The sequence below is a fragment of the Rana temporaria genome, chromosome 4, assembly GCF_905171775.1.
Source record: "Rana temporaria chromosome 4, aRanTem1.1, whole genome shotgun sequence".
In the NCBI taxonomy this organism is placed as follows: domain Eukaryota; kingdom Metazoa; phylum Chordata; class Amphibia; order Anura; family Ranidae; genus Rana; species Rana temporaria.
In genome coordinates, this window is record NC_053492.1 from 234,035,177 (window position 1) to 234,054,933 (window position 19,757).

A 19,757-nucleotide genomic window follows, 5' to 3' on the forward strand; every position below is an offset into this window, starting at 1 on the left:
GAAGGCTTTGTACTTCACACATGTATTATGGAGATTGTAGTTTAGGTCATAGTAGATGATGATGATGTCTGTTCTTTTGTGGCCTGTTCACGCATTGCCTGCACATGATACGCACTATGTGTTCCTGTGTGAATTACATGGGGTTCTGTATGGTGCGATTTTAACCTATTCATTTTGAATGATCTAAAATTGAACAGCACCAAATTAATGCACTGTAACTGTATCGCATTGTACAAAATTACCATGCAATCCAGTGTAGGCAAGCGTACTGCAGTATAGGAATCTTTAACTTTCTATTAACACCCACTGGAGATCGCAAATGGAGTGCATTTTGCATATGGTCTGAATCGCACAGGAACGCACAGCGCATTCCTGTGCGATTCATATGTGGGTATAGTGTCACCAGGCTCTTAATGTGTGGTGGGAAGATAGATGGGGTATAGAAGTCATTTCTGAGTTTGATTAAATAAATCATTAAGGAAAGTCTAAAGCTTGTCATAGGTGGGTAGATTTTCGAGCGACAATTCTTAGAAAAATAATGTTCTAAATAAGTTTGTTAATTTTTCTAATAATAAGTGGGGTCAAATCGATTTTCTTTTTCAACTGCAGTGACTAGAAAATTTGAAGTAGCAGGATGTTACGTTTTCCCTGAATAAACAAATTTCTAACATTGAATGTGGTTTTTGTTCAGTAAAGTCCATTCATTCCCAAGTTAATTGTTAATAGCAAGCAAAGTCTATTGAATTACATTGAAATGTTTTGAGAATGTTCATATGAATTTTCCTAAGGATTTTCCTAAGAATTTTCCTTAGACATTCTATCCATCTATGGCCAGCTTAAAGGCCCATACACGATTAGAAAACCGGACAAAAAATACCGCTTTCAAATCGATAACGTACGATAAGCTGATCATTAGTACACAGCTTTTGTCGGAAATTCTCCGTAGGGACAAGCATGAAAAATGTTCTCGTCTGATACCAGATTGTACGATTTTCCTTTAATCTGTCGTACGAGAATTTTTGTACTTTAGTAACCTCTTCTTTTTTTGATATGACTAGCATGCAAAAAAAACGGATGGTGATTTGCTCAATAATCTCATTGTGTGTACCAGGCTGTAGTTATCGCTTGTTTTTCTTATTCATTACATCTATCGTGTCTCCACATTATTTGTGCATGTGATTTTTTGCACTTTTATTATACATTTTTTTTATTAAAAAGTATGTCCATGTACAGTATAGTATTCACTCATTACTTGGTCAGGGCTCCTTTTACATGAATTACTGCACCAATGCAGCGTGGCATGGGGGTGTTATTAAAGCCCAGGTTGCTTTGACAGCGGCCTTCAGCTCGTCTGCAGGGCTGGGCCGACTTTGGACTCGATAAAACACAGTAGACCAATACTAGTAGATGACATGGCTCTCCAAATCATCACTGACTGGAAACTTCACACTGGACCTTGTACAACTTGGATTCTGTACCTCTCCACTCTTCCTCCAGACTCTGGGGCCTTGATTTCCAAATGAAATGCAACATTAATTTAACACAGTCCGTGATGATTTGGGGAGCCATGTCATCTGCTGGTGTTGGTCCACCGTGTTTTATCAAGTCCAAAGTCAGCGCAACCTTCTACAAGGAAATTCTAAAACACTCTGTGCATCCCTCTGCTGACCAGCTTTATGGAGATGCTGATTTCATTTTCCAGCAGGACTTGGTACCTGCCCACACTGCCAAAAGTACCAATATCTGGTTTAATGATCATGGTATCACTGTGCTTGATTGGCCAGCAAACTCGCCTGACCTAAACCCCATAGAAAATCTGTGGGGTTTTATCAAGAGGAATATGAGAGACACCAGACCCAAAAATGCAGATGAGCTGAAGGCCGCTATCAAAGCAACCTGGGCTTCCATAACACCTCAGCGGGGCCACATGCCGATCACCTCCATGCCACGGCGCATTGATGCAGTAATTCATGCAAAAGAAACCCCGACCAAGCATTGAGTGCATACTATACTTTACACGTATATACTTTTCAGTAAGCAAACATTTCTGTATTAAAAATTATTTTTTTTAAATTTTTTTAAAATATAGTTTTATGAAATATTACAATTTTCTGAGATACAAAATGTGGGGTTTTCACTAGCTGTAAGCCATAATCATCAACATGAAAAGAAAGAAATGCTTGGAATATATCACTCCGTAACGCATCTATATAAAATATATGAGTTTAACTTTTTGAATTGAATTACTAAAATAAATGAACTTTTTGATAATATTCAAATTTTATGAGATGCACCTGTATTTGAAGGTGTTTCAGAGAATGAATATGAATTATCGGTGTAAATGTCTAGCTGTTTTATTAGTTTTCTCTAGGTTATTTCTAGTGTACACAATCCATAACAAGCAGCTTATATGAAGGTTTACAAACACAGCTTCTTTTGTTACTGTCCCCAGGAGTTAATGAAAGGGTTACCAGTTAGAGAGATGTTCATTGTTAAAGACTGTTTACTGTTGGCCTTGACAACAGATGCAACTTTGCTGGGTTCTGATATAACTCCTTTCTTCAAATACTTTTTTTTTCCCCATGAAGAAGCAGAGTTTTCTAAGTTTTCTGGAGTGAAAAGTTGAAGAAATGGATGAGAGGCATTGGTGGATAGCAGGCAAAGTGCAGCAGACATGCCACACTGCAGGACAGGACAGCTCCACCTCATTGGAAGCCTTTATATTAGAAGCCAACAATCTGCAACTTATCAACAGCTTTCTCAGAGGTCTGTATAATATACTAAATGATTATTCCAAAGATCTGATATTGTTCCTGTCACAGCATCAAGGGGATTCAAATAGTATATTAGCTTAAGGGCTTGTTATCTAACATGCATTGCTGCTGAATTTTATGGCTATTGATTTAGAAAGAAAAAACCTCTTTGTTTAGACTAATATAAATTATTTATTTTTATTACTGATGATATCTTGTATAGGTTTCGAAAATATACATTCTTTTGATTGCTCATGCACACTGCAGCTCAAAGAAGCAGCTCCTTCAGGCTGTTGAGCTTTTTTGAGTTCTAATATTTTCTGCCTGGAAACTCCCCTCCGTGTTAGCCAATGTGTCCATGCACACTAAGGCCCCTTAGCGGGGATCGCTCCGTTGATCCCCGCTGAGCCTGGCAAATGACAGGGCGGTCCCCGCGCCCTGTCTTTACTCCGCTTTCCCCTATGGGGGGGATCGGATGAGCACGGACCGTCTGTCCGTGTTCACCTGATCCGATCCGCCAGACGGATGGAAATGTAGGTTTTTCCTCCGTCACACTTTGGCGGAGCGGATGTCACCGCTGACATCCGCGGCTCCATAGAGGAGCACGGAGCGCCCGTTCAGGTCCACCAAAAAAACTGGCAGGCAGACCTGAACGGGCCACCCATGTGAAAGAGCCCTATGGCTTTTTCAGGAGTTTACAGGCATATGCTCTTACAGGCAGAAAAAAAAATCCCACCAGCTTTTGAGCAGAAAAGATGCCTAAGTGCCCAAAAACGCGCTGAAGAGCATGAAAAAACTCAAAGAAACTCAAACACACAAAAAAATTGCAAAAAAATTGCTTATGCTCAAAGGACCTCAAAGAAGCTAAAAAGAAACGTGCAAAAGAGCACTTCAAAAACGCTTTGAAAAAGCTTGTAAAAAAGCTGCCTAAAAAAACAAAAAAAAACTGAAAAATAGGTGTGAATGAAGCCTAAGTGGTGGCTGCTTTCGTTTTATTTTTTTTTAGATTTGTTTTGTTTTTATTTTCACCTAGTGATCTGCACAGTAACATACTTCCTGTCTTGGTTTGACTCCTTTATCTAAGGAGGAGCAACAGAGAGACCTTTGGACAGCAGCATTGTCTGTAGAGGAGCAGGATTGTCTGTCCTTCAACCACAGACTGCAACCAGTCAGTGTTGATGGGGAATCCCTCCCACAGAGCTATTGTGTTCTCCTGCTGGGAAAACATAACGATTAAAGGGGTTGTAAAGGAATTTTTTTTTCCACCTAAATAGCTTCCTTTACCTTAGTGCAGTCCTCCTCCACTTACCTCATCCTTCTATTTTGCTTTTAAATGTCCTTATTTCTTCTGAGAAATGCTTACTTCCTGTTCTTCTGTCTGCAACTCATCACCGTAATGCATGTGCCGTAGCACTGTTCTACCGCGCATGTGCGCTATTCTGCGTCTGGCTGGGTTGGCTCCCTGACAGTTACAGACAGAAGAACAGGAAGTGAGCATTTCTCAGAAGAAATAAGGACATTTAAAAGGATGAGGTAAGTGAAGGAGGACTGCACTAAGGTAACATTCCTTTACAACCCCTTTAATGCTAGTGGCTACAGCCACAGGAAGAAGACCCCTATCACACTGTGAGCGACGGCCGTTAGTGCTAAAGCATTGTTTATTTTAGCGGCGATTTAGTGCTGTTAAAGCTGCACTTTTGCAACGCTTTTTGGCCGTTAGTGGGGCGCTTTTAACCCCAAAAAGTGTGGCGCTTCAAAATCACTTTTCAGAACGTCCCACAAGCATACCACCCCAGTGTGAAACGACACACTGAAATGAATGAAAGGCGGTTTTCAGGCGCTTGGCAGAGGCTATATCCAGCGCTAAAGTACCTGAAAAACCAACGCAGTGTGAAAGGGGTCGCAATTGCATGCTAAAAATCCAACATGCTGGTTGTACCCAAGTCAGTGGATAGATCGACTTGGATAGAATCAGCCTGCCCATAGACAGATCAAACATTGGCTGGTCCATACTGAATGGGCTGAGATTTGATCCATCTATTGCCGGCTTAAGGCAGACAATGCTTTAAAACATTTTTTGTTCAACCAGCAAGTTACATGAATATAAAAATGTGCTGAATCTTTTATCCACGCATTCAAGGTGGATGGGGGGAAACCTTCTTGCAGCACGGCTAAAAAGATCTTTCAGGAAAAACACGATCGATCAACTTGTGTACAACCAGCTAGCTTATACATGGATTGAAAATTAGGCCGGTCCCTGGTGATTCAGATGAATTTTGATCCATGTATGACTAGCTTAGAGTTTGAGACAAACCATTTACCACTGACAGGGGTACTTGCAAATATGGACGTGGAGAAAGAAGAGGTCCACCTCAAGGACCCCATCGACCATATGAACGTAGTCCAATGCCCAGGTATAATTACTATGCTAAAAACAACTGTCACTGCCCCTACCTATGACTGGTCTTCACAGCAAGGAGAACTAAAAGGGCAAACGCATGTCAAAAAACACACAGAATATCCAAGCTCAACTTACCAACCAATCAGCAACCAACCAAATTCACCTGTCTAACAGTACGTTAAAAACGTGGGTTTGCTTGCACGCATTTGCAAATACATGCGTAAGCTGCAGGCCCCGTCAAGGCTCTCTGTGTACTGCAGTCCTAACTCTAAAATGTAAAGTCTCCTTAGTGGAAGCACATGTATGCTGATGGATAGATGAAGGGCAGATGACTAGAGGGAACCCAACCCTCCTTAAAGGAGCAGGAGCACACTAAACACCCAGCACATTGCACATTACTATGCTACCCTCAGGGATCGACGCAAAGAGGAATGATACAATAGACACCACTATGAACAGTATTCCGATTCAGATTATAATAGGTATTTTTTAGTGTATCTATATCTGCTAGTCCATCTAACACTCCTCTCCTCCCAGACTGACAATGCTGCTGTTCAAATGTGCCCCCTGTGCTTATGTCCCCAGAGTGGGGACACTCTAATACAGGCAGTGTGTTATTGGCCAGGTAAAGATCACCAGGTAAAAAAAGGACAATGGATAAAAAAGGAAAACAAATGCAGCCACCACATCTAATGATTGGTAAGCTGCAATATCATAATCAATTTAGTAGAAAAAAATATGGGAGAAGGAGAAATTACTTGTTTTTGCTTCATCTGTCAACGATAAATGGATTAACAAAAGCAAAACTATGTGCAAACAAGATCTGACCAGGCACCAGTATAATGGGTTATTCCTTCCATAGTGCAGTATTGATCCGCTCTTATCAGCTATTCCCTCTCTGTCAGTGCAGACAGTTGTCTCCAGTATACTGGGATGAAAGCTTTATGAGACATTGAAGAGGAATGTGGTAGGAGACTTTCATAGCTACTGACAGATTCCTACGTACAGTGGAATAGTATAGTACAGGGTTCAAATTAAGAACTGATCTTCTTATATCTTTATTTGTGTCAAGTACCAAATGTAGTTGTTGGAACCTACTTGGCTGCTACCTCCAAGATGTATTTGGAAGGTGTGGCCAGGTATGGTGCAAATATGATGGTACTATGTATCAATTTATTAATAGTTTAAAGTTGGATTCTTCAATTTTAGAACTAATTAATGAAGTATAGGTAAGTGCTATGATATTGCATTTTTGTTCATAGATTAGTGGACTAGTTTGCATTCCACTTTATTAATATTAATAATACCCAGAAGGGTGGGAAAGGATAGAGACTGTATTTGTCTACAGAGAGTTGATGCTTTTTTTGGGGTTGGGGGTAAAAGCTGCTATTTTTTGGTAAAACAGTTACTCCAATGGATTTCATTCTCTTATAGAATAAAGAGGCTTAGGACGGGAGATCTAAAAGTGGTTTACTTGTTGGTATCTCCAATAATCTAAAGAGTTTGGGCACCACTTGAATGCTATTATTTTCCAGTGAAAGCAGATTGGTTTAGTAGGTGATGCCCTCTGTTAATCCAGCCATCATAAGCTTAATTATCCAATCCAGGATGTAACCAGGGTGACTTTATAATAGATATCATTGAAGAAAACCTCCAGCAGACTGGGACATTTCACTGCTCTGATGGTAAAATGAGTTGAAAAATAGCAAACTCAATAAAAATAAAAGAACATTAGCATTTGGCAGACGAAAGTAAATTATCCTTCCACCAATGCAGATGTACATATGAATTGTGTCAGTAAGAGTAGTCAGTGTAATGTTCCTTGGAACTAACATTTCAAATATTCACTGTGCTCTTTTGTAAGCAATAAGCATTGCACGGTACAGAAGCATGTCATAGGAAGCGCTAGATATTTAAGCCTAGTACACACGATGAGAAAATTGGACAACCAATACTGCTTTCGGAGCGATTGGCTCTTGAAAGCTGTATACTACAATCAGATTATCGGACAATCACCACAGTGTGAGCGAAAATATCTGAAAGGACAAGCATGACATTTTTTTTCTTTGTACAAAAAAAATCGTGTAACCAAGACCACACATTCTCAGAAACAAAAGAATACATTACAATGCAACATCATTTAACACATTACTGCCAAAGTTGTATTCTGTCGTATCAGAATTTTCCTAACTTAACCTATTGGTTTTCGATATAAGACTAGCATGCAAAAGAAAATGGACAATCATTCGTCTGATATTCTTATAGTGTTAACTAGGCTTTAGATTTGTGTTGAATGAGATCAGAATAGCAATTACTATTATTTCTATTATAAATTCCACAAAAACACAATGGGGTTTATTTACTAAAACTGAAGAGGCACATGGTAGCCAATCAGCTTCTAACTTTAGCTTGTTCAATTAAGTCTTGACAATAAAATCTGGAAGCTTATTGGTTTCTATGCAGAAATGCACCAGATTTTACGCTCTCCAGTTTTATCAAATCAACTTCAATATGTGCTATGAAAATGCCTATATTGTACTAAAGAATTTCTCTTGTTCTTACTAGATAACCACTCAACAAATATTCACGTTGAATCTCTCTCTTTTCTTTTTTTTTTATTAAAGCTGAAGGACAACATGCCCTCTTCTTTTTGGTTGAAGCTTATGATCAAGCAGATCCTTTCACCTGGCAATTTCATCTTCGATCAGATCTACGGAGTTTAGAAAATGTCAACGGAAAGTCCTCTTTTCCCACAGTGGTTTACTTTCTTCGTGCAGAGGTAAATAAATACACAGACACAAGCCACTTGACAGTACAAACTGCCCCACAAAGGTTTTAGGGACTTCTTTCCAATGAATGGTTCTCTTATTTCTGTAAGAAGACTGACTTCCTTAAAAACACATATAAAAAAAATATACAGTGCAGCAAAGGCCTTACTTTTTCCAGTAGAAGGGATTATCATTAGTTCTCCAAAAATAACTATATTTTGTTTGCATTGCCAAACCACATTATTATTTTGCCTGCCCGAAGAATGTTCAATATCAGAAATGGAGTTCAGCAAGAACCAGCTGAATTTTGCTTAGTGTGGGATGCTCAACAGAATTGTTGGACATTTTTCCTGCAGCCACAGATCAGTGTATTCTGACAGATGCCACTGTCAAAATACAATGTACCATAGGGGGGTGCAGAGACTCCTCCATACACTTTGTGTGAATGGAGGGATCTTTTTTTATTTTCAGCAAACCACAGCCATTATGACCCAGACCAGATAGATACAGTATCTTCCCTTTTAACATGTACGAATATGATTTACAGCAAGCTAATTTATTTAACGCGTATATTTTAAAATACATTAAAACGACAGGCACATACATTTTTATCTTATTTTTTTAATTTAACATGGTTATTGTAGACGAGCGAGTTTCCCCGACAGAAGTTTCAGCACACTCATTTTTTGTCACCAGTAAGATAATATATCACCCCCCTCTCTTTCAGTAAGATAATATATTATCTATCTAATATATTATATTATGAATACATATTTGGCACCTGTGCTGTTTTAAGGCATGTGTTCACTTCAGTCAGAATTTGCACACCTTTACAAGTCTATGGGAATGGTGGAAGGATGCATGCACATATGCCTACTACTACTACTGATACTATTATGAAATATTTACATCTCAGGGTGCATAATGGGTACAAAATTACAAATAAGGAACAAGCTTAAAGTTTATGCTGGCTGTTAACGCAATCTGCTTTTTATTTAGGTGTTCTAAGTTAACTCTCTCCTGTCGCTGTAATCCATAACCCTTAACCTCAACTAACACCAAGCCACAGGAGATATTTTTACCTTGACAGAAATAGGTGTTATGCAATACATGCTGTTATGCTTATAATTTTGTCACACCAAAAATTTAAATACCTAAAAAAAATTTAGGCAGTAATATTTCAACAGTTAAACCTATGACTGCAACAAAAAATGGTCTAAATCAACTGTAAAATTTGGCAGGATGGAAGAAAAGATTGATTTATAAATAGTCTAATATAAGTACTGGACAGAACAGTATCATCAAATAGATAAACATTTCATTGGAAATAGATCATAAACAGTCCCATATGGTGCTCGTGCTCAATAGATGTATCCTATGCAGTAGTGCTCAGGCTGGGTGCCATACATAGATGTACACTCACCCCTAGGTGTTGACCACCTATCGCTAGTATGGTCTTGTAAGCATGTGGGGATACCCTGAAATCAAATTCTTAGGATAACATCTGGGAGATGTGCCTCATAGGGATGGATGAGGATGATAAGAACAGGAAAAAAGTCTCATTGCGCAATGCTATATAAAATATTTATTTGTTCCACAAAAGTAAAAAAATTTCACTTACATTGCTGAGTGCCTAATAGTCTTGGCACCGGCATGTATAGCAGGCCATTGAAATAAAGGGTAATCGGCCCTGGAACGAAGTAGCCCCTGTAGCGGCGTCCTGGTGCACGATTCCCGGGTAAGTTGAATTGGGCGGAAGTAACGCAATGACGTGGTAATATCTCGAAGTTTCGGCTAATCACAAAGCCATCATCAGGAAGTAGTCACTACTTCCTGATGATGATCTATGATGATCTATTTCCAATGAAATATTTATCTATTTGATGATACTGTTCTGTCGAGTACTTATATTAGACTCTTTCTAGCGCAATCTTTTTCTTCCATTGTTTATTGCTTTTTTGCTGACCGCTACTTAGCAAGTTTTTTTTGCAGCTGATATTGTCACTATAAGTACTTATATATATTCAAAGGCGCTTTAAGGTTTATACATTAAAATTTGGCAGGATGCCTTGGAAAATCTGTATATGACCTTTCAAACAAAATCTAAAAGGAAATTTATCTACAAGGTCCAGTGTCATTCTGAATATACCTCTAGTATACAAACTGCTCTGAAAGCAATCTAAAGCCAGCCATAGATAGTTATGCCGCGTACACACGATCGGTGAAACCGATGAGAACGGTCAGATGGACCATTTTCATCGGACCAAACCGGTCGTGTGTGGGCCCCATCTGTTATTTATCCATAGGTTAAAAAAAAGCAATCTTGTTTTAAATTTAACCAATGGATACCTAACCGATAGAAATAAATGATCGTTTGTAGGCACGTCCATCGGTTAAAAATTCACGCATGCTCAGAATCAAGTTGACGCATGCTTGGAAGCATTGAACTTCGTTTTTTCAGCACGTCGCTGTGTTTTATGTCACCGCATTCTGACACGATCATTTTTTTAACCAATGGTGTGTAGGCACGACTGACCATCAGTCAGCTTCATCGGTTAACCAACGAAAATGGTCCATCAGACCGTTCTCATCGGATGGACCGATCGTTTGTACAGGGCATAAGAATATCGGTCAGTTGAGCGGGAACTGGCCAAGATTCGAACCATGTATGGGAAGGCTGGTTGTACCCAAATTAATCGATCGACCAGCCTGCTGGATTTTACACCCAATTATTGCTAGTGGCTTTACAGCCACTAGCAATAATAACTGTGTTCTTTTAGCTGGGATGACTTCCTCTCCACCAGCGGAGGAACACAATGGCCAGAGGGATTCCCCTGTCAACCTATGGTTGCAAGTAAGAAATTTGCTCCCTGTACGGCCGGCCTACGATGGGTGCTGAAACAATGGACAATTGTACACTATGTATTGTCAAAATACTGTTGTTACCTTTATCCACATTGTTGTGTTCTTGGTTCCCTGTGTTAAGGCCCCACAACATGCACAAGAGTTTTGGCCATGTTTGTTGGAGGCTATTATAAGCCATAGTTTGCATACTGCATACTAGTTTGCTGTGGGTGGATATTGAAACTCATTTGGGATATTTTCTAAAAGATCCAAAATTGTAACCATCCTATACTAAATCAGTTTTTTTGCTAGACCTTGTGTAAAGTTTTTCCTTGCTCTCTCTTTCTCCTACTTTGTTTTACTGAATATTTATAATTTAGAATGAACGTGACGTTGATGCTGCAATGATGGAGAAGGAAATATTTTGTGGGGAAATCAAGGAAAATCCAGTAGAAAGTCTTAAATGCTTGCTGAATGAATTGTGCATACCTTTACTGAGGGCTCAGAAAGACTGGGGTTCCTGCAGCCAGGAGAGTGTCACACATTTTCTATCAAATCTGGAGAAATATGTTGTGGCCATTGAAGAAACTGCCATTATAAACAATGCGGAAAAGCATCTGACAGTAAGTATATACTTTTTTACAGTTAATTTTGTTTTGTTTGCTGCTATATTACTTTTTTGTCATTTTATTTCTAAATTATTGTTTGAGTGTACACTGGTATAATGTAATTTTTCTGTTTCAATATCTTTTTTATTTATTTTTCTTGAACAGTGCATGAGCAGGGCCCCTACAAGTCCACTTGTAGGGGGGCCCAAGCACACAGGGGGGCCCATACAGGGAGGGGGATTAATGATGGATGACAATTACAGATCTCTTCCTCCAGTAGCTGAAAGCTGATCTCTCCCCCCCAGCTTTTATCTGCTAAGAAATAGACAGTCATCCCTCATTAATCCTTCTCCCTGTAAATATTTTCTTGGGGGGGGGGGGATTTCTGTCAGCAGCCCTCTGTGAGTATTAGAGAACATACAAACAAAACAGTATAAATAGTATTTGTGCATGGATCTAATTTTAACTAGGTCCAAAGGGGAAGTAAGAATCTTAGAGATAAAAAAAAAGATGATGTAGGTAGGGTGGTTGAGATTAGGTTCTGGGATGAAAAACTGGGGGGCTAGTAATATATTATAATTATTCTATACAAGACAGAATTGTTTGTTGTTGGATAGAGAGAGAGATGATGTAGCACCAGTAAAATTACATAATTGGGAACTCTCCCCAAACGATCTTTAAAGAACCATGAATTTCCCTATGTCAAGTTTTGAAATAGTATTTCTTATATCTGAGAACATCATTTTAAAATTGTTAGAGTGTTATATTGGTCATGTTATACTAAATACTTGATGGTTTTGAAATTTTAAAATGGAGTTCCACTTAAAAATGTAACTTCCGCTTTAAGTGATGGTGGCATGTAATTTTTTTTTGGGGGGGGGAGCGCATACCCTCTTTTTAGAGGCATCCAGCTCCCACCTCCTCGCGGGGCTCCGCAGTGCTGGAAGGAAGTTCACCTCTCACCCCTCCCTCCCTGCAATCTTCTGGGACATGTCACAGGTCCCAGAAGATTGCCCGGCATTCACAGCATGCAGCGTGGCTCGCGCATGCGCAGTGCATTCCCGGCTGTGAAGCCTCAGCCGGGTGCCCACAGTAAGAATGCCGGCACCGCAGAGAGGAGGGGGGAGAGGAGCGGGGCTTCGTACGCCAAAATTGCCGGACCATGGGACAGGTGAGTGTCCGATTATTAAAAGTCAGCAGCTACACTTTTTATAGCTGCTGACTTATATTTTATTTTGATAGTTTTCTTTCAGTGTTCCAAATATTAGATATCTGCTTCTATAATAAATAACATACATAAAGCATTCTGAATAAAAGACCACATGCCAGCTCACCAGAATTGTCTTTCTTCATTCATAATTTCTTTTAGCCATTCTTGGTAATAAAGGAGGGGAGATTAGTTACAAGCTGAACCAGTCATGTTCTTGGTTTCTTGAAGTAAAGGTTATGTTCACCTAGATTATTATAGAACAGTGGGAGCAAACAACAAGGATTTATTTTACAAGTCCGTTATCACGGATAAAAAAATCTGTAGCGTGTCATAGTAGTAATAGTAACAAATTACAGCATTTATTGGCTGTTAGCCTTTCACATTTGTAAATGGCACTTTGTAATATGTGCCAAAAAACTTTATCTTAAGAAATGTATCAATTTAATATAAAAATAATATAGAATAATCTAATATATACAATACAATCTAACTGATTTGTGGCACTATGCATAGAATTGTTTATTTGCATACTTTTTTTTTTTTTAAATGATAAGCTTTGAATTGGCCAATAGAAATGAGTCCTAAAATAAAAGGTCAAATCCATTTCTTATGCCGCGTACACACGGTCGTTTTTTGTGATGAAAAAAAACGACATTTTTAAAAACGTCATTTAAAATGACCGTGTGTGGGGAAAACGTTGTTTTATGTCTTCTGAAAAAATTCAAACATGCTTCAATTCTTTATGTCGTTTTTCAAAACGTCGTTTTTTGTGTCATTTAAAATGATAGTGTGTGGGTAAAACAACGTTTTTAAACCCGCGCATGCTAAGAATCAAGTTATAAAGCGAGCTTGAATGGAACAGAGTGCCGTCGTACGTGCTGAACGTAACCGCGCTTTGCTAGAGCATTTTGAAAAAATAATGGTATGTAGGCAACGTCGTTTTTTAAAATGAAGTTTGTAAAACTTTGTTTTGTTTCATGATAAAAAACGTTGTTTTATTTCATCACAAAAAACGACCGTGTGTACGCGGCATAAGGGTTAGTACACACAATCTAATTCTGATTTTCTGTAAAAATGTCTGATCCTGTACTGGCTCTAATATGTTGGTTATTACCTACTAGATTACCGTGATGCTCAAAAGTCTGGTTTCTTGGATATTTTTTCTTGCCATTTAAAAAATATAGTTTTTTTTGCTCACTGAATGTTTTGTAATTCAGATTTTGAAGAGACCACATAACATTATCAGTCCGGATATTCTACAGCAAAGATCTATGGTCCTTGATTCAGAGATTGTCAATGAAAATGAAGCCCTACTTTCTGAATGGATTAAAACCATTGAGCAGGTTTTGGCAGAAACTGTGGATGAAAGGTACAAAAATACTGATAAGATACAGTGTGGTAAACATTGAAATCATGGATAAAGATAATGAACACTTTTCACTTTATTTGCACTTAATTTTGTACTCTTAGATAATATTTGTTAAAATTATAGTAGGTGATGATCATTTTTGATTCATATAGAAGAGAGGAGTGCAGTGGTGTGCCTCATGGTGGTTACTTTGGAACTTCTGCATTAGTTTGATGTGTATTCAATACAGTCTCCTGCTAGGTCGAATCATCAGGAAATGCTATTAACAGATGAGCATTAGAACAATCCTATACAAATCTTTGTATTAAATGCAATAATCAAAGCATGGCACAGCATGCATGTAAAGATATGAAAACCATTCAAAAATTGCTTTCAGTTGAACAAACTAAGGGCCAGATTCACATACCCTCGGCGCAGCGTAACGTAAACCGTTTACGTTAGACCGCCGCAAGTTTTTAGTCTAAGTGCCCGATCCACAAAGCACTTACCTGGAAATTTGCGGCGGTGTATCGTAAACACGTCCGGCGCAAGGCGGTCCAATTCAAATGGGGCGGGTACCATTTAAATTAGGCGCGCTCCCGCGCCGGACGTACTGCGCATGCTCCCGTCGCAAATTTCATGACGTGCTTTGCGCGAAATTACGACGCACCGACGTTTTGAGAATCGCGACGTCAACAAAGCACTTACGCCGGGAAAAAGAAAAAAATTAAAAATAATTCAAAAGCGACGCGGGAAAGACGGGCATACTTTAACATGGTGGAGTACTTTTCCACCATATTAAAGGTGCCCTATCTTTGCAACGGAAATCTAACACTTGCGACGACGTAACGACAGGAAAAATCTTCGTGGATTGCCGTAAATCCTAATTTGCATACCCGACGCTGGTTTACGACGCGAACCCCCCCCAGCGGCGGCCGCGGTATTGCATCCTAAGATCCGACAGTGTAAGTCCATTACACCTGTCGGATCTTCTGGCTATCTATGCGTAACTGATTCTATGAATCAGTCGCATAGATACTCTGAGAGATACGACGGAGTATCTGAGATACTCCGTTGTATCTCCTTTGTGAATCTGGCCCTAATAGCTCAAAATGTATATTTACTAAAAATATTTTATAGTTAGTTAACTATAAGTACACCTATACTGTACATGCAAAAAATAAACTTTTTGGAAAATGATTGATCTAATAGCAGTGCTATTTTCAACTTACAAAAAGTAACAGGAACCCTCGCTAACATTTACAAATGAATAATGTTTTATAAAAACTCATCATAACATTCTTTCCTTGAGTTTACAGAAGAATTTCTCTAAATGTAATTTATTGGTTTAGAGTTCTGGATATTACCACTACTCCTCTGACTGAGCTTCAGCGATGGCACCAAAGACAGAAGATGCTGGGATTGATAGCAGAGCAACTACGAGGAAAAGAATGCAAATCTGTTATTGGAGTCATAATATCTGCCAAATCTAAACTGCTAAAGAGGTGGAAAACCATGGATATTGGGTAATATTTTATCGAAGTCTCATGAAGTAAAAAGGAATGCTGAATGCATTTTTTTCAAATGATTTTAGATGGATCTTTAAGATTAATAATGTAATGAATTAGGCAGCACTAAATTGTGCTCTAATATTTTATATAGGATTACAGAGGCAACCAATGCTACAAAGGACCGTGTTAAATACCTGGAGGCACTTTATCGTCATCTGGAAGCTTTGTCTACTGACACTGACCCAGTAAACCTTGTAAACAACACAATCCCCAGCCTCTTCAATGGCATCCAGCAGATTGAAAACATGACAAAGTTCTTCTCCAAAAATGGTTATTTGGGACTCTTACTTACTAAGGTACAGTGTTATGAATTTGACAATTTTATCTACCTAAAATTCATGTAAACCTAAAAAAATAAAAATAAGCTCATAAACAAATAATTTGTTAACTTCTTTTTTATCTTTTTTTTTTTTTAAATCCTAAGTATGTCTGATGTTGCTGCCAAGTAAAGCCACAAACCTGGTGATCCTGACAGACTTTGTTGGGCTTGCCAGCCTCCTGCTTTTTTTGTCAATGCTATCCATAGGTTCAGACCCATAATACAATTGACAGATGTGTGCAGTTGATCTTTGAAAGGGAAAAGCAGAATGTTGTGTTAGCAGGACATCGTGTCATCACCGGGGTTCACAGTCCAGAGACACTCAGTCTCTGCTCCATCACTGATCTAGTGTACTGAACAAGTGTCATGTGACTGCTTTACAAATGTCTTAATAGAGCTCGTTAGCAAGTTTTTAATTTAATTTTATTGCATTTTTAATGCATTTAGCCATCAGGGTTCAAAAATAAGTAATTCACAGAGTTCAGGAGTCAGTATTAAGTAACGTAGGGAGTTCAGGATTAAGTAACGCAAAGAGTTTAGGGGTTAGGATTAAGTAATGTAGAGAGTTCAGGGGTTCAGGATTAAGTAATGTAGAGAGTTCAAGGGTCAGGATTAGGTATTGCACAGAGTTTGAGGGTTCAGGTATAAGTAACGCAGAGAGTTTAGTGGCTAGGATTAAGTAATGCAGAGAGTTTAGGGCTCAGCATTAAGTAACACAGAAAGTTCAGGGTTCAGGTATAAGTGATGCACAAAGTTCACAGGGTTGGTATTAAGTTGCGCAGAGAGTACAGGGGTCAGGATTAAGTAACGCAGCGTTCAGGGATCAGGATTAAGTAACGCAGAGAGTTCAACAGTCAGGATTAAGTAATGGACAGAATTCAGGGGTCGGGATTAGGTAACGTACAGAGTATTGAATCAGGATTAAGTAATACAGAGAGGTTATCGGCAGGGCTGGACTGGGACAAAAAGTTGGCCCTGGACTTCATCCAGACTGGCCCACTTTGACAGGTCTCTCCCATGGCGGCCGGACAACTCCCGCCTGCTCTTCTGGTCCTCCCCCTGCTTCTCTGGTCCTCCCCCTGCTTCTCTGGTCCCCCCAGGTGAGCGCTGCGGGGAGGGAGAGGAGGTGAGCGCTGCCGGAAGGGAGGTGAGCGATGCGGGAAGGGAGAGACAGAGGAGCAGAGGGGGTGGCAGTCCGCTGTCACTGAAGCCGGCCCACTGAGCCATCGGCCCACCGGGAAACTCCCTGTAGTCCCAATGGCCAGTCCATCCCTGGTTATCGGTCAGGATTAAGTAATACACAAAATTCAGGATAATCAGTGCACCTGCAATATATTTTAAAAAATGTGATGTGTTCCATTGCACGGAGTCATGCTGGGTTTTCCCTTTTGCATTTTGAATTCACCTGTGTTGGTTAATCATGTGACTTTTGTATATACTATTTAAGTGTTACTTATTTTGTTTTTTTATCAGCCATGACTAACATCTGAAACGCGTAGACTGTTTTACAGCTCTGTACATGTATTTAACAAAGGAATACTATTTTGGATGTCATCCTGAGTGCGGACATCCCTTTCCTTAAAAATGGATTATACCACATTCATTGGCCGGTGGTTGCACCTGGTTATTCCCATGACCTACCCCTTATGTCTGAGTCTTCACCACCCTCCCTCTTCTCTTTCCCAGTGGTTCCCAGCATCATGCCCAGGAGCCAGGCAGGAAACACATTGCACACAGGCGGCTTCAGCTGCTCCATTTAAATTAAAGCTTGCGCAGTGTGACTTTAGTTGGAGCCTGCAAACTGCAATGTTATGGTGCCTAGCTCCTGGAAACGATGCTAGTGATGCCCGTTTTCCTAGAAAAGACCCCTCGTAATGGGGACTGCATTCATTTGTATGCATTTAGAAATGTCCGCTAAAAGCATATAAATGCAAATTATATGCTCATGTGAATAAGACCTTAATTCTTCCCCAAATCTCTGTTAGTTGTGTTTTGTAAGTCCTTGTTTTCTGTTCATGATTTTGCTTACTTGCCTCTGCCAGGTATCAAATCAGTTAACACAGAACTGTAAGTTATTTCTGAAAGAAAGTCTTTTAACTGGAGGGTCAGAAGAGAAACTCTGGAGCATAATAAGGAACCATATGGTAACAAATAAAGATTCTATTCTGACTGGGGCTGGAGAAGAGAAAAAACACAACAAAGATAAATATAAGGCAGTTATTTTAAAAAGAAACAGTTCTTTCTATGAAAGGTGAGTAACTGAAAACAAAGTAATGTCACTGGGGAGAAAATCTGTCAATGTGTACGAAAGTTCATGGGGGATCGATTAAAAATCAGCTTTGCATGTACAGTGCAAAATATGAAGTTGGGATTAACATCTTATAACAATAACATCCTATTATTGCTTTACTATATAAGTTATCTCTATTCTCAGATCTCTATATTGGTCATAATACGCTGAGTATATGTTCTGACTCTGTTAACATCTAAAACCTAATAAAAAAGAGATTAAACATAAAAGAAGTGATCTGATTGACATAATGATAGAATGCAATAAATGTATATAAAGCTATCACGAATAAGCTTTATTTTTAATTATGAAAGGGAAGAGTGGGGAAATCACACAGACAGCAATCAAAAGAGACCTGAAAGAGGCTCCAACCCTTGTCCACAATATCAAAAACAAACAAAAAAATGGCTGTAATGAACATTTGCCTTCCCTTAGTAAAAGGATGTATACAGTGCTTTGAAAAAGTGCTCCGTGAGTTGTTCAAAGCTTGGGATATTTTTTTTATACCCTAACCCTGCTTTGAACTTCTCCACAATTTCATCCCTGACCTTTCTGGTGTGTTTCTTGTCCTTCATGTTGCTGTTTGTTCACTAAGGTCCTCTAACAAACCTCTGAGGGCTTCACAGAACAGCTGTATTTATACACACAGATGGACTCTATTTACTGATTAGGTGACTTCTGAAGGCAATGGGTTCCACTAGATTTTAGTTAAGGGAATCAGAGTGAAGGGGGCTGAATACAAATGCACGCCACACTTTTCACATATTTAAATGTAAAAAAAAATTAAAGCCAATAATCATTTTCCTTTCACTTCACAATTATGTGCCACTTTGTATTGGTCTATCACATAAAATCCCAATAAAATACATTTACTTTTTTGGTTGTAACATGACAAAATGTGGAAAATTTCAAGGGGTGTGAATACTTTTTCAAGGCACTGTATGTATATTTAGGGGATAATACATTTATTGTAGGACCCCAGAGGTGTTAATGCAGAATTCTAAAATCATATTCAGATTTCTATGTGTCTATTTTTTTTTTCCCATTCAGAATACAAGCTTGCCTTGCAGTGCACAACTGTTTTCAGGAGGAAGTACAACGATTGCGTGATTGGTTGTTTGGAGGACACGGACTTCATCGATACTCATCTCTAAGCTCAATTTCTACGGCACCTGGAAGATTATCTTCTTTGCAAACTGCCAAAACGAATAAAACAAGTCTAAAAATGCCGCTATCTATAACATCCAGCACAGGTATTTGTTTACTGTTTTTATTTGTGTGCTATTGTATATTTGTAAAATTTGTGTTAATTCTTAAGAACAATCAGTAAACAAGCTAATTTGTAATTTGTAAATGTTTGTAATTATATATTATATCATATAATATTAACAACAATAATAATAAAATTGCATTATATTAAATGATATTATATTATATATCTCTGTAATTGGTCAACAAGGTTGATCAGAATGCTATTTGATGGAAGTACATAACCTTGAAATTTACAACATGCATTAAACAAACTTACGTGTGGGTATCTATGAACCCTTGCCATCAAAGTTTGGGACAATCATTGGTAATCATCTTTTTTTTGTGGATGCTTTTGTTAGATCACTGTCCTTGGTTTACAATAAGCATTTGGTAA

General features: G+C 38.8%; 1 protein-coding gene across 1 annotated transcript in view; it reads left to right on the plus strand.

Annotated features, from left to right (window-relative positions):
- The first annotated feature begins 2,474 nt into the window (after positions 1–2,474).
- LOC120937061 (dynein heavy chain 5, axonemal-like) overlaps positions 2,475–19,757 on the plus strand; it is a 342,938-nt gene continuing 325,655 nt past the window's right edge. The window contains exons 1-8 of the mRNA XM_040350003.1: positions 2,475–2,766; positions 7,779–7,933; positions 11,147–11,389; positions 13,802–13,953; positions 15,285–15,458; positions 15,595–15,799; positions 17,865–18,073; positions 19,163–19,365. Coding sequence (XP_040205937.1) covers positions 2,631–2,766; positions 7,779–7,933; positions 11,147–11,389; positions 13,802–13,953; positions 15,285–15,458; positions 15,595–15,799; positions 17,865–18,073; positions 19,163–19,365 — 1,477 coding nt within the window. The 5' untranslated portion in view covers positions 2,475–2,630. The remainder of the gene's footprint in view (positions 2,767–7,778; positions 7,934–11,146; positions 11,390–13,801; positions 13,954–15,284; positions 15,459–15,594; positions 15,800–17,864; positions 18,074–19,162; positions 19,366–19,757) is intronic.